General features: G+C 34.1%; 1 protein-coding gene across 1 annotated transcript; it reads right to left on the bottom strand.

Annotated features, from left to right (window-relative positions):
• Window positions 1-2040: 2040 nt before the first annotated feature.
• Window positions 2041-14152, bottom strand: LOC133321245 (probable cytochrome P450 28d1). Its single transcript, XM_061530332.1, has 7 exons — window positions 13965-14152; window positions 13676-13814; window positions 8842-9042; window positions 8380-8790; window positions 2674-2797; window positions 2268-2543; window positions 2041-2207 (listed from the first exon to the last, which is right to left on the bottom strand). The coding sequence occupies exons 1-7, from the start codon at window positions 14150-14152 to the stop codon at window positions 2041-2043; spliced, it is 1506 nt and encodes a 501-aa protein (XP_061386316.1).
• Window positions 14153-15695: the final 1543 nt, after the last annotated feature.

Here is a 15695-nt window from a genome sequence, read left to right as displayed (position 1 = left end):
GATTTCTATATTTGCTTTGTCATTAGAACCATGTGTGCAAAATTTTGGCCGCTTATGTCAAGTGGTTCGGCAGTTAGTGAGTTTATACCCAATTTTTGGGTAAATACTCAAAATAGGGGTACCTTTGTATGGGGGCTACCAGTAAACGTGGACCTATATACATAAAATTTTGCATGGACATTTGGTACCCAAAAAGAACACTCTGTGCCAAATTACAGCCAATTTGGCCTCAAAATGTGTCTAATAGGCTAAAAATACCTTAAATCGGGAGATACGGTTATATGGGGGCTATATCAAAACTTGGACCCAGGGACCCCATGTTGGATTTCTATATTTGCTTTGTCATTAGAAACATGTGTGCAAAATTTTGGCCGCCTATGTCAAGTGGTTCGGCAGTTAGTGAGTTTATACCCAATTTTTGGATAAATACTCAAAATAGGGGTACCTTTGTATGGGGGCTACCAGTAAACGTGGACCTATATACATAAAATTTTGCATGGACATTTGGTACCCAAAAAGAACACTCTGTGCCAAATTACAGCCAATTTGGTTGTAAAATGTGTCTAATAGGCAAAAAATACCTTAAATCGGGAGATACGGTTATATAGGGGCTATATCAAAACTTGGACCCTGGGACCCCATGTTGGATTTCTATATTTGCTTTGTTATTAGAAACATGTGTGCAAAATTTTGGCCGCCTATGTCAAGTGGTTCGGCAGTTAATGAGTTTATACCCAATTTTTGGGTAAAAACTCGGGTATTTACCCATGTTTTTACCCACGTCTTTAAAGTATCGTAAAACTATTCATTCTAAATCGATTTGATAACAGAAACCCGGAAATAGGGTGCAAGATGTTGTATTACCGATTCAATATAGTAAATACCCAAATAAATACCCACAAATGGGTATTTACCCAATTTACCGGGTATTTACCCTTTGGGTATTTACCCACTGCCCATCTCTAGTCACAAGCTTTTAATCTTCGAACTCCCCCTATACATCTCGATTTGTTCACGTTCGCGTTTTTTGTTTGTTTTTTTATTATTTTTACTTTTCTCCCGTTAATTATCCCTTACATTACGTGTTGCTCCTGTCTACAGGGTTGACCTATTTCTTGGTAGTCAAATGTTCCTTTTGCTGCAGTTTGTAGGGAGTGGGCAATTCTTTGCCATTGCGCTTGTATATTATTATCGCGACAAGAAGTGTTTTTGTCAATCAGGTGGGTAAGTTGTGCGGAATAGGCTTGTGATAGCTGTTGTGTTTGCAGCTTTTCGACGTCGAGTTTTCTTTGCTGCTGTATAAAGACGATTGCGAACCTTGGCTGCTACAAAGTAATGGTCCGAATCGATATTCGTTCCACGGATCGAGCGAACGTCTAAAACACTGGATGAATGACTTCCGTTTATCACAATATAGAAAATAGGATAAATACTGAATATGTTTCGGTAAAGCTATACTAATACGAATACTACTAGATATTTGTTTCAAGTTCATTCGGATAGATCCCTGATTCTTCATCTATAACGATCTTCTGAAACACCACCATATTTGTATACCTTCCTCCGTATTTAAAATGATATATACCATTTTAAATACCGAACATCCTATGAATAGTAGAAATGAATGTGCAGAATTTCAAAGCTATATCATACATATTGAGAGCTCTGCCTTTTCAACAGGCGGACATTGCAAAATGGAAATAGAATTTTATTCTGAGATAGAATATCGTACTTTTTGGGGTCATTGGTATATCCTCCATATTGGGTATATTGGGAAAATTGAAGTCGAGTAGTTGTGTAGGGTGGACTAGACTGCTCCGTCTACTGCTTGATTTTCAGAACTTATTACAATAATCATCAATAAAAGTCCTACGTTGTATCTTAGAAATCTAATGGATGTCATCTACAAGCTATTTATATGATGGGAAAACTAGTTAAATCTCTTGTGCAGAAATAAGAAAAATGTAGAAAACCCTTTACAATACGACATTTGTGAGGATTTATAATGATTTTTTTTATTTATTTACATCAATTGACACATTATGCACGCCGTTCAAAGTCCAGCCACACTCCTCCCGCATGTAGTGCTAGAAAATTTGTCGGATCTAATTTAAATTCTTTACGAGTTTTCGCATTTAATTTAATGTGAAAAGTTTTAACCAATGACGATATAGCTGCCTTACACTGGACCAAAGCAAAACGCATACCTACAAAAGTATAATGGAAATATTACAAACAATAGATATTCGAAATTGTCTGCTTCTTACCCGAACATGTACGTGGTCCATCACCAAAACCCAGAAATACACCATGATCTCGATAATGTTTTACATCACATTCACCATTTTCATTTAGAAATCGTTCCGGTTTAAATTTATGCGGTTCGTCATAATATTCCTTGTCATGATGAAGGGCATAAATGGGGATTATGAGAGAATCACCTTTCTCAAGACAGAGAATACTGCCATCCTTATTTCGAAATTGATAGGGTCGTGTACAACATTTTGTTGACCATAAGCCGGGTGGATAGATCCGCAGGGATTCTGAAAAATTGTGAAAACATGTTATTTTGAGGTCCATTAATATTTGTAAGGGGTGCACATATCCACAATTTGCCGATTCTGGCGATTAACATACAAAAGCTGTTTTTTTGAGGGGTTAGTGGTTACTTACCATGAATACAAGCCTCTAAGTAAGGCATTTCATTCAGTTTCGCAAATGTGATTTCTCCATTATTATCTGCAGATCGACATACTTCTTGAAATAATATATCCTGGCATTTCGGTTCCAATGCTAGCTGAAATTTAGAAAATACTTAGATTTTTGTATAAAATTTTTGTAAACAAGTTGGGATGTTATATTGAAGATAGAACTTTCCAATTTTCCACACCCTACTACTACTCTTAGGATGTTTTTTTTATTTTTATTGGGATATATCGATTGTTGTTGTTGTAGCAGGCCTATTGCTTTTACATAATGGGTTGAGGTGACAGACGTTGGCCGAGTAAGACTCGGGTCGTTTCAGATCGTAGACCCCCCCTGTCGTGGTAGCGGGGATTTATCAGTCCAACTTTTTGGTATAGCCCGATAGAACGGTACTGCTCCATTTAAGATATTTTGAAGGATTTAGCCACATTTTTTAACGGAAATTACTTTAATTTGGCAACCTGAGATTTTTTTGAAAGCGACAAACATCATTGTAGAATATTGTAAAAATAAGCCCAAGTTTTGATATAGACCCCATATAAAGATCCCGACCAATTCACCGAAGTGGCTGTAATTTTGCATTCGGGTTCTGTGGAGGGTGAACAGATATTTTTATAAAATTTTCAATTTAGAACCACATCAATTTAGAATCCCCATATAAAGGTTCTGACACATGTTTTGTATTTGGAACATTAAAGCCTTCAAAATACAAAAACTGTATCCGTATAAAGATCCCGCCCTATTTCATGTATTTTCATTGTTATAGACGCATTATCCATCCAAAGTGGCTGTAATTTCTCATTACGGGTTCTTAGTGTGTAAAAACCCTCTTTGCAGGAAAATGCTAATATGGGTCCATGTTTTGGCGTAACCTCCATATAAAAGGCCAGTCTGTTTTTCGGTGTTTTGTAGGTTTTATCCGCATTTTCCAGTCGATATTGCAGTAATTTGACACTGCGGCATACTTCTTGAAATAATATATCCTGGCATTTCGGTTCCAATGCTAGCTGAAATTTAGAAAATACTTAGATTTTTGTATAAAATTTTTGTAAACAAGTTGGGATGTTATATTGAAGATAGAACTTTCCAATTTTCCACACCCTACTACTACTCCTAGGATGTTTTTTTATTTTTATTGGGATATATCGATTGTTGTTGTTGTAGCAGGCCTATTGTTTTTACATAATGGGCTGAGGTGACAGACGTTGGCCGAGTAAGACTCGGGTCGTTTCAGATCGTAGACCCCCCCTGTCGTGGTAGCGGGGATTTATCAGTCCAACTTTTTGGTATAGCCCGATAGAACGGTACTGCTCCATTTAAGATATTTTGAAGGATTTAGCCACATTTTTTAACGGAAATTACTTTAATTTGGCAACCTGAGATTTTTTTGAAAGCGACAAACATCATTGTAGAATATTGTAAAAATAAGCCTAAGTTTTGATATAGACCCCATATAAAGATCCCGACCAATTCACCGAAGTGGATTCGGGTTCTGTGGAGGGTGAACAGATATTTTTATAAAATTTTCAATGTAGAACCACATTTTGACACAGTCCCCATATAAAGGTTCTGACACATGTTTTGTATTTGGAACATTAAAGCCTTCAAAATACAAAAACTACTACTGAAGTGGCTGTAATTTGGCAACGTTTTGGTCTGTATTCGTATAAAGGTCCCGCCCTATTTCATGTATTTTCATTGTTATAGACGCATTATCCATCCAAAGTGGCTGTAATTTCTCATTACGGGTTCTTAGTGTGTAAAAACCCTCTTTGCAGGAAAATGCTAATATGTGTCCATGTTTTGGCGTAACCTCCATATAAAGGTCCCGTCTCTTTTTTGGTGTTTTGTAGATTTTATCCGCATTTTCCAGTCGATATTGCAGTAATTTGTCACTGCGTATTTTGACATAGTTTCCATATAAAGGTTCCGGCCCATTTTTGGTGTTTTGAAGGTTTTAACCCCAAAAGGAAACGAGATAGACCCATGGTTCCATTTGAGAATATGTATAGATTCACTTTCTGAGTCGATTTATGCATGTCTGTCCATCCGTCTGTCCATGTTAAATTGTCAACAAAGTGCAGGTTGCATTTATTATCCGAATGAGATGAAATTTGGCGCAGATCATTTTTTTTTGGCCCAGGGGCAAACCCTATTGAAATTGGGAAAAATCGATTCAGATTTAGATATAGCTCCCATATATATTTTCGTCCGATTTTTAGCAAATGGTGTACCAAATTAGCAAATCGTGCACAACGTACCAAAGTTGGGATAGACTAACGTGTGCCAACTTTTATTGAAATCGGTTCAGATTTTCGTCCAATTTTTAGCAACTGGTGAGTCAAATTTAGGCCGATTGGCATGTAATTTTGTACAACGCACCGAAGTTAGGATAGAATAACGTGTGCCAACTTTTATTGAAATCCGTTCAGATTTAGATACAGCTTTCATATATATGGTCGTCCGATTTTTCGGTGCACCAAAGATTTAAAGTGTGTCCGATTGGCTCAACATTACGCGCAACGTATCGAAATGGGTCTGGTTTAACCGTTATATGGCTACTACCCGAAAAAGTGCACCGATATTATTAATTTTTAGTGGAGACATTTGGTACGTGGTCCGATAAAGCTCATCTTCGGACCTGCAGATAAGATAACTTTATGCAAACGTTTAGCGATTTATCTCAATTCGTTTAGACGCTAGAGTGATTACAACAGAAAGACGGACCTGCATAAATCTTCATTTTACGCTGATCAAGAAAATATATATCTATATATATAAAATAGAAAAAAATTAGTTTGTTTGTATGTTACCGATAGACGCCAAAACCGTTGAACAGATCTTAATGAGATTTACACTGTATGTCGGGGCATGCCCTGAAAGTAACATAGGCTATATAAACTTTTAAAATTCCGCGTAGATGCGGAGTTATTGCATCAATAGTAAACATACCTCAAAATTTCTGAACATGTAATATGCGTTTATCTTAAGAACGGTTACAGATAACGCCTTCAAAATTTATCTGTATATCGTAGGTGTGAATACACATTATTCATAAAAATATGAACGAGATAATATCGGTGGAAATGCACTCTCCGTTACACTTAAATAATCTACATGTAGAAAATAAAAAATGTTTTGTTTCTAGACTCAAAAACCGTTGAACAGATTTTACTGAGATTTTTACCGCACATCATATCATCCGAGGGAAACAATATAAGCTATATAAACTTCCAAAATTTCGCGTGGATGTGGAGTTATCGCATCGAAAGTAATAATACATCTGAACTAATATTCATTTTCTAAGCTTATATCTTAAGAAGGGTTAAAGATTCCCACTTCAAAATTTGTCTGAGTAACATGGTAGCAAATATGCATCATTCCTATAAAAATTGGCGTGGTACAATAGGGGAAAATGTACTCCTCACTGCATTTAATTAATTTAAATGTAGAAAATGGAAATTCTTTTGGTTGTTGACACAAAAACCGCTAAATAGATTTTACTGAAATTTTCACAGTAAGTCATGCCAAGAAAAACTTCGATAATTCCACGATGACGATAAATTATAGCATCAATAGTAATCATACCTCTGAATAATATTCATTTTCTATGCATATATTTGAATATCTTAAATAAATCGGCTCATACAAATTTCAATGACACGCAGATAATTACATACTAATCTTAAGTAATCAGCAATTAACAAAATTGGTCCAAATCGATAATGTTCGACTCAACATTTTTGGTCCTTTTATGTTACTATCAGTTATGATAAAAACCACCAGTTCAATAAATCCGCTAACGTCTGCTGTTTTTCATCTCTCCATTATCTACATATTGCAATAAAATTTGTGTAAAATGAAAATTTTTTGACATTTTAATTTTTACATTTTGTCAATTTGTGAAAAAAAATAAAATTTGGATTTTTAATTTTAAAAATTCAACTGCCATTGAAGAAAAAGGCTATGAATTCAATATGGAAGATATCCAGAGAGAAATACTGATTGTGGAATAAAAGTTATAAAAGTCCGAAATCTGTGGTGGCTTATCATTACAGCTGATATATTTCGAGGATCGATATAGTTCGAGGATCATGGTTTCTTAAGAATAACAATACTATATCTAGGTTCGGTAAAAATATTATGATGTGGTAATGCATTATTGTGAATTTTTTGGCAATGAAACAATTAAAACCAGCAAGGAAAGTAATCAAGTCGGACTGGGCCGACTATATGATACCCCTCACCACTTTGGGTATATTCTACATTTGTATCCGAAAAATCCGAAAAGACGTCGCTTTTTGAAGGAATTTTGACATGAAATTGAACGAACTTAAGTATGTGATTTTTATGTCTTTCTGGAACCTATGATAAATTTCATTTCATTTGGGCAAGTTTATAGTCGTTTGCGCACAGTGGGGCAGATTTGTGTAAATCGATTTAAAGCAAACTTGACACACGCTATTCGGTATGCAGCACTGTTTAAAATTTAATCTCACAATTTATTTAAAATCGGACGAAAATATATATAGGAGGTGTACACATCATTCTAGACTTAATTGAACACGCTATGCCAAAATTCGTGCCAATCAAAAGATTAGCAGGGACTTTGGTGCTCGATTACCTAAAATCGGGCGAAACTATATATGGAAACTATATCTAAATCTGAACAGATTTTCACGAAACTTAATACACACTATTCTAGACTCAATTCAGTACGCTATACCAAATATCGTGCAAGATATATGGGGACATTTGTAGACCATTTACCTAAAATCGGGCGAAACTACATATGAAGATTTTTAGTGGTCTTGGAACGAATAGTGAGAAACATGTACATATTGGAGAAAATGTATTTGTGTATGGTACTATTACAACTAATTAGAAAAGTCAAGCTAAATTTGTTTTTAATGCTACCGCCGTTATTCAAAGATTATTTAAAAATGTATTTGTAATCTATTGAATAGAATCAAATATAATAATACATAGACCGAAATTATTACTGATATTACACTACGAAATACCTACAAATAGTTTTCGACGTTAACTATCCTATATTAATAACTTTAGTATGGGCAGCGAAGCGCCACGGGTTCAGCTATACTTTATACAAATATACCCGGTTATATATCGTTGAGTTAAGTGGGTTCATATAGATACAGATCATATATTTAACTTAGTCGAATTTCATATCAATGGACCATTCAAAAATTCAAGGTCTGTAAGGATGTATTTCTTGAATATAGCCAAAAAAGAAAAGGATATCATATAGTCGGCCCCGTCCGACTTTACTACTTTCCTTACTGGTTTTTTGTTTTGATTTCTATTTTAAAGGTTTTTCATTTCGGACTCTTAGGTATTTTTATGGCTTTATTTTTCAGACATTTTAGGTTTTCATCACGTTTTGGACAATGCTTAATATTAGCCAATATGTTGGCATAAAAAAAAAAACTCCCACCTGATATTCGGAATGTTTCAATAAATTTAACAAATACCCAGGTGATGTGTAATCATCATTTTCTCAGAGGATAAAATACTTTCTCATATTCCCTTTATATCGACAAAGTACCCATATAAATGTCCCTACCGATTTTAACCTTTTCAAATACTCACTCATGATGGAGGTTTTTACATCCCGCAATTTCAAACTAAATTATAATTTTCACCACTCACCATCAATAAACAGTGCGAAATTACAGTTGCCGTTGTATCCAAACCATCGATTAAAAATGTCATTGTGTGCGAATATAAATCCACATCCTTGAGTTTTTGTAATTCTTGAATTTTCATTAAATATTCCAAAATATCCGTTGCACCATTTGATTCCGCTTTGCGTAACTTATATGCACGTTCCATTAGATTTATAAAAAATCGTTCACAATCTTTTGGAAAAAATTTCATTTTATAAATACGCAAAATAATTGGCATTAGACCGGTCAGTAGGGTAAATATGGTAAATGCTATATTTTCGCTGGCAAATTTATTAACATTTTCGGAAATCGGTAGTGGATGATCTGTAAAACTATTGGCTTTTATACCCAAAACACAGCTACTTAAACTTTCGGCTGTGAATCGCAATGCCAGCTGTAAATGAAATGATGAATACGTGGAATATTTTTTCTGAAATGTAAATACCTCTTTTCCATTGATTTCCTGAAAACCTTTTTGGCCAATAAATTTTGCCATTTGTTGACAAATATCAGACATGTCGTGATAGGATTGTTTAAGTCGAGAACTGGTCATAGCTGGAGTTATTAACGAGCGCTGTAATTGCCATTCATCGCCGATTAATATGAAGGGATTTTTTGATATCAGCGGATCCTTTGCTGTATCGATCTGTAAATAAGTAAATCAACTTTTTAAAGCATAAACAATTGAGAAGGCGGGTCGGATTTGTATCCTGTTCTATAAATACCACTTTTTCTGCTACACAAATATTGGGATTTGAGAAATACCTGACAATTTTCTATTATCTAAACAAATAAATAAAACACATTTGATGTAAGAAAATCATTAACACTACTAAATTTATGTTGACCCTTGTGGGAGAGGGTTTAATAATTAATACAGTAAAATAATGGGATGATTATATAATAATACTAAAAATTGGACTAATATTGATAGCTTTGTTAGACAGTCCAATGAGGTCCCAAAATATAAAATTTCAGCCTATTGGGTTGCAAAACGTGTCAAAATATTAACGGGGTACCTTATTTGGGAACTATACCATATTCAATAAAAACACCAAGTGCAAAAAAGCGTTAAGTTCGCCCGGGCCGAACTTTGGATACCCCCACCATAGGAATAATGACAGATACTTGAAATGAAAACATATTCAACATACCAAAAAATTGCAGACATTTTAATCGGGTTTTCCTAAAATCTCAAAACTATTATAAAAGCATGCTAGGGTGAAACATGTGTATAAAATCCTCAAAATACTGCAATTTAGAGGACAAGAAAAAACAAACGCGCTCAAAACCCTCATTACATATTTAGTATAATAATTCGTTAAGAATTATGTCTGTTAAAAAATGTTTCAAAATTCATCTTCTCGAAAAAAAACAATTAAGGAAAGTAGTAAAGTCGGACGGGCCCGACTATAGGATACCCTTTACCACTTCGGCTATATTCAAGATATACATCCTAACAGACCTCGGATTTTTGAAGAACCATTGACATGAAATTTGACTTAATTAAAAATCTGTGTCTATATGTTTGCCCTACGATCAATCACCGGGTATATTTGTACCATTTTATACCCTCCACTATAGTATGGAGGGTATGGAGGCCTATAAACATATATACCCAATAAACATATATATATATATATATATATATATATATATTTACAAAACATATCTATGAGAGCTATATCTAAATCTAAACAGATTTCAATAAAACTTGGCACACGTTAGGCGATCCTAACTGCATTATGTTATGCCAATTGGCCTAAAATTGACTCTTTGGTGCACCATATGCTAAAAATCGGACGAAAGTATATGTGGGAGCTAACTGTAAATCTGAACCGATTTTCAAAGGGTATAAAAACTTTATAAAATGTTTGGCTTATTAAAAAAAAAAATTCACGCCTTATTGCTTCTCGAAATTAATCTAAAAAAATCCACACCTTTTGGTTTTCACCCTCCAAGATCGTGGAATGTTAAATTACAGACCATCTACAGAACGCCTACAGCATAAAAACACGAAAATGGTGTAGGAACTTTTATGGGGGTTATAAATTGACCTTTATCGAAAATTGTCTCAAAAAGGCTTTTACCTATCAATAGCTTCGGCATTCTGAAGTTTATTGACGTTTTCAAAGAAATTCCCAGCTCTGGCTATTAAATAAAAAAAATTGTTTTGTAATCGCGATAGAGCTCGCAATAGTCAAAATAGAGTATAGAATTTGAAAGAAGTTTGGTTTGACGTTTTGATATATTGGTTGGAGAAAATGAAATCCATTATTTTTATATGAACTAAAGGACTTCATTTAACATGCTTCGGAATGTCCGATTTGGGTCAAATATGCACCGTTTTATGGTATGATTTGTTGTCATTTTAAAGGTAACTTCATAATGCCTCTCTCATAAACGTCCTGATCTCTACTTGCAAAAAACTCTAGTAGTCGATTTTCACAATCCTCCCTAGATACCAATTTTTTATCATTAAAGAAATTTTGCAATGCAAGAAAAATATGATAATCGTTTGGTGCCAAGTCCGGACGGGCGGATGCATTAAAACTTCCCAACCAAGCTCCCGAAGTTTCTGGCGAGTCACTGTAGATGTGTGTGGCCTAGCGTTGTCCTGGTGGAACACGGCACCTCTCCTGTTGGCCGATTCTGACCGTTTCTGGTCAATTGAAAATGATTTAAAACAGTTTTATGGTCGATTTTTAGCTCCTGGACGATGTCTGTTAACATGCCGGTCAACTTCGATCATTTATCCGATTTTATCGACATTTTCGACGACCGGCCTATCTATGCGAGGTGCATCTTTAACATCAAAAATTCCTGAATGGAATCTACGAAAACCAATATTGCACATAATTGGCTGTTACAGTATCGGAACCCTAAACACCATTCACAATTTTAGCCGCATGGCTTGCATTTTCGCCTTTGTCAAAGAAGAACTTTAAAATGTACCGAATTTTCTCTTTGTACACTTCCATTTTTAAAACCCTGTTACTCACAACTGAATGAACCAAATAAAAACAGCAAAATAATTTTTTTTTTTTACTGCGAAATGTCACCTTTCCATAAATCTGAAATTTTTTGTTAGATACTTTACGAGAAATCTATCAGTACAGCCGTCTGACGAAAAAATAATGGATTTCTTGTGCATATGTTTGTAACAGGCAAAAGTAATCGAGATATACCCATGGTTCCATTTGAGAATATGCATAGAATCACTTTCTGAGTTGATTTATGCATGTCCGTCCGTCTATGTGCTTTTGAGCTCCGATTTGGATGAAAGTTGGCACATGTCACTTATTTGGCCCAAAGACGAACCCTATTGAAATTGGAGAAAATCCGTTCATATTTAGATATAGCTCCTATATACAGTTTCGTCCGATTTTTTGTGCACCAAACTCCAGATATTGATCCGATTGAGACAAAATTTTGCAAAAAGTATTGAAATAGGTCTAGATTGATATACCCCAAGTTTTGTTAAAATCGGTTCAGATTTAGATATATAGTTTCATCCGATTTTATGTAAATGGAGCACCACACTGCCAATATTGGTCCGATTGAGACAGAGTTTTGCACAGCATACTGAATTGGATCCAGATTGATGTATGCAAAGTTTTGTTGAAATCGCTTCAGATTTAGATATAGTTCCCATATATAGTTTCGTCCGATTTTATGTAAATTGAGCACCAGAGAGTCAAATTTAAAAGCGATTGGCATACAATTTTGCACAGCGTACTGGATTAGGTCCAGATTGATGTGCATGAAGTCATGTTGAAATTGGTTCTGATTTAGATATAGCTCTCATATATAGTTTCGTCCGATTTTTTGAAAATGGTGCACCAAACTCCCAATATTTGTACGATTGTGACAAAATTTTGCACAGAGTACTGAATTAAGTCTAGATTGATACATTGATACAAACACCGAATATTTGTGCAATTAAGACAAAATTTAGCACAGAGCACTGAATTAGGTCCTGATTGATGTGTGCGAAGTTGTGTTGGAATCGGTTTAGATGTAGATATAGCGCTCATATAAAGTTTTTATGTAAATGAAGCCCCGTAGGTCAATGTTTTCAGATTAACCCTACGGTCAATAACAAAAAAAGTATACGTAGATCCATAACCGTGGTAAATTTGTATCCATCCAAAGATAGCTCTGTAACTGATTAAAAAATTGGACTATCATAAGGTTTTTTTGTTTGAAATTGGTCTATACGGATCTGATCTAGATGTAGGAACTCAAAATTATATATACATTAAAATAATATATATTTAAATCCTTGCTTAAATGATAATCTATCTAAAACAATCATAGTAAATTCCTTATAGCTTTCGAATGTGTTAAGATTTTTTGTTGGGATCTTATTTAGGTGTTCCTCAACTCCTCTGCAAATTTTTATGGCCCTAGACAACACGGGGCCATCAGGGCGACTCGTGGAAATCAGAAACTAATTTTGAGTTCCTATATCTAGATCAGATCCGTATAGACTAATTTAAAATAAAAACCTCACGATAGTCCAATTTTTTAATGAGATAGCTCTGTATCTTTGGATGGGTACAAATGTACCTCGGTTATTGATCTACGTAGGTAATAACTTAAAAAAATTGTAAAAATTATATATGTTGAAAATATTTATAATTTTTTCTTCGATTATGTGTGAAAATACCTCAAGAATGATTCCGCTAAAATTTGATCCAAATATCTCCATTATTAAAAATTTTACAGCATTTTTATTAAAAAGGTACAAATGTACCCGGTTATTGACCGTAAGGTTAAGACAACATTTTGCATACCGTATTGAAGTTACTAAGGTTGACATCCGTTTGTTGAAAAAGGTTGAGATTTAGATATAGTTCCCATATATATTAATTCGTCCGATTCCATTTCAATGGTTCTCCAAAGGTGCTATTTCTATTCTATATAAAGGATATTGTATATATCAGCATCTCTTGTATGTTCCCATAGTGGTGAAGAGTATCATATAGTTGGCCCCGTCCGACTTTTGAGCTTTCCTTACTGTTTTTTAAATATAATCTAGTAAATTATACAACTATCTATTCAAATTCATGATCTACATGCAAATAATATATTGCTCAAACTACAGACTTCTCAATTCAAAATAATATTAATATAAATACTTATTGAATTATATTAATAAGTAATATGACTATTTTCTACACAACACGCAAATATTTCATTATATGCTAATAAAAAATTTAATAAAACTATAAATAATAAATAAAATACTTAACCTAGTACAATTTATTACCCACCAACTTGCCGACGTCATTATCATCGAAATGTCTAAATGCCGTTACGAAGATCTCGTGTACAATTTGTGGATCGATGACCAGTAAAGTTGGCGTGCGCAACAAAAAGGTTCCCACATAGTTGTCGGTCATTTTGTAGCATCTAAAATGAGGGAGAAAAAAAGTCAAACGAACATCTCCATTGATTAACATTATGTGGCGCAAAATAAACCATTCAGTTGGGACAAATTGGACATTATTAAATCATTTATTCATTTGATAATTTATCAACATTTATCAGCTGTCACTTAACTTGTAAATGTCATGTAAATCATCACCAAAGTGTTGACGTCGTAGCAACAGGTTGGGATATGAACCGAGAAGAGGGTAAGGTTTCGGACCGTTAACACTTCTCTTCTGCCAATAATCAAAATTCCACGTGAGATAGAAGTAAATAAGAGAACCAAAAATTAATAACGTTATTAAGAGAAAATAAAACATTTTTCAAATCATATAGTTTTTTCCGATCGAAATGTTTCTTTCCGCTAAACCGACTTGGAACAGAGTTTTATAGCAACTAATATTCTCAGTTTCGCATGCTTGGATTCGAATCTAACATCAATTGAAAATGAAAATTTAAATACCCTATATTAGGAAATGGGCGAATAAAAAATGCTGAGTTAAAAATAAATTAAAGGTTAGCGCATCAAATGGATTACAAAAATATTCGCTTATAAAAAATATGCAATGTCAGGTAAAAAAGCTAGAGTCATCCTGAACTAAATTGTTGATACGTTTGCCTATCAATTTTTGTTTAATTTATGGATTTGGTTTAACTTTGTATATATAGCGTACAATGAGTAATCGTTTACTAGTTTCCTCGCAATTGCATGTTTACAAACGTTTACCGCTTGGAACTGTCTAATAAAACAAATATTTGATTTGATAATTTCAATTTTTTAAACTCATCTTTAGTATACGATTTGTTAAGTGCATTTATCGGAAATCCGGTAAATGTTATAAAATGCATGTTATAAAATGAAAAATTGCATGTCAAAGGGGCAGACTTGGATTCTTTGGTGTACAATTTGTATGAAATCGAGTAAAATTATGTATATGAGCTATATATAAACACATGGACCTAATTGAGCAAACGTTGCATACACCATTTGTTTTTTTTTTTTTTGTTATTACTCTATATTCAATTTAATACCATCGGTCAAATTTCGTGTAAATCGAACAAACATAGGCCCTTCGGTGCACCAATTACATAAAATCGAACGAAAATATATATAAGACCCAAATGAAAATCTGAACCGATTTCAACAAACCTTATCACACATTATTTTTCCCTCAATTGCATTCGCTATGCAAAATTTTGATCAATCGGACAAATATTGGGAGTTTGGTGTATCGTTCACAAAAAATAGGACAACACAATATATGAGAGCTATATATAAATCTGAACCGATTTAAAAAAAAAACTTTGCAGTCTTTAGCATGGACCTAATTCAGTACTCTGTGCAAAATTTTGTTCCAATCGGACAAATATTGGGAGTTTGGTATATTATATATGGGAGCTATATCTAAATCTAAACCGATTTTTAAAAAACTTAGCAGACATCAGTCTGGATCTAATTCAGAACCCTGTGCAGAATTTTGTCCCAATCGGACAAATATTGGGAGTTTGGTGCATCATTCATATAAATTCGGACGAAATTATATAGATGGGCGCTATATCTAAATCTGAACCGATTTTAACAAAACTTTGCAGACTTCAGCATGGACCTAATTCAGTATTCTGTGCAAAATTTTGTTCCAATCGGACACATATCGGGAGTTTGGTAATTCAGTACTCGGTGCAAAATTTTGTTCCAATCGGACAAATATCGGGAGTTTGGTATATTATTCGCAACAAAAATCGGAACAAACTATATATGGGAGCTATATCTAAATCTAACCCGATTTAAAAAAAAAAAACTTAGCCGATATCAGTCTGGATCTAATTCAGAACCCTGGGCAGAATTTTGTCCCAATCGGACAA

This window comes from Musca vetustissima, unplaced genomic scaffold (genome assembly GCF_032173495.1).
Source record: "Musca vetustissima isolate MV318-11 ecotype Yass unplaced genomic scaffold, APGP_CSIRO_Mvet_v1 utg8489, whole genome shotgun sequence".
NCBI classification, from domain to species: Eukaryota; Metazoa; Arthropoda; class Insecta; order Diptera; family Muscidae; genus Musca; species Musca vetustissima.
The sequence above is the reverse complement of the archived record's forward strand: the minus strand, read 5'-3'. Positions and strand labels throughout refer to the sequence as shown.

Excerpts from the sequence above, each read along its gene's own strand:
- LOC133321245 (XM_061530332.1), bottom strand. The coding sequence starts at position 14,152 with ATGTTTTATTTTCTCTTAATAACGTTATTAATTTTTGGTTCTCTTATT. Across the intron at positions 9,043-13,675 it reads ATAATGACGTCGGCAAGTTG|ATCGATACAGCAAAGGATCC; the intron begins GTGGGTAATAAA and ends ACTTATTTACAG. Across the intron at positions 2,544-2,673 it reads CTTAGAGGCTTGTATTCATG|AATCCCTGCGGATCTATCCA; the intron begins GTAAGTAACCAC and ends ACAATTTTTCAG.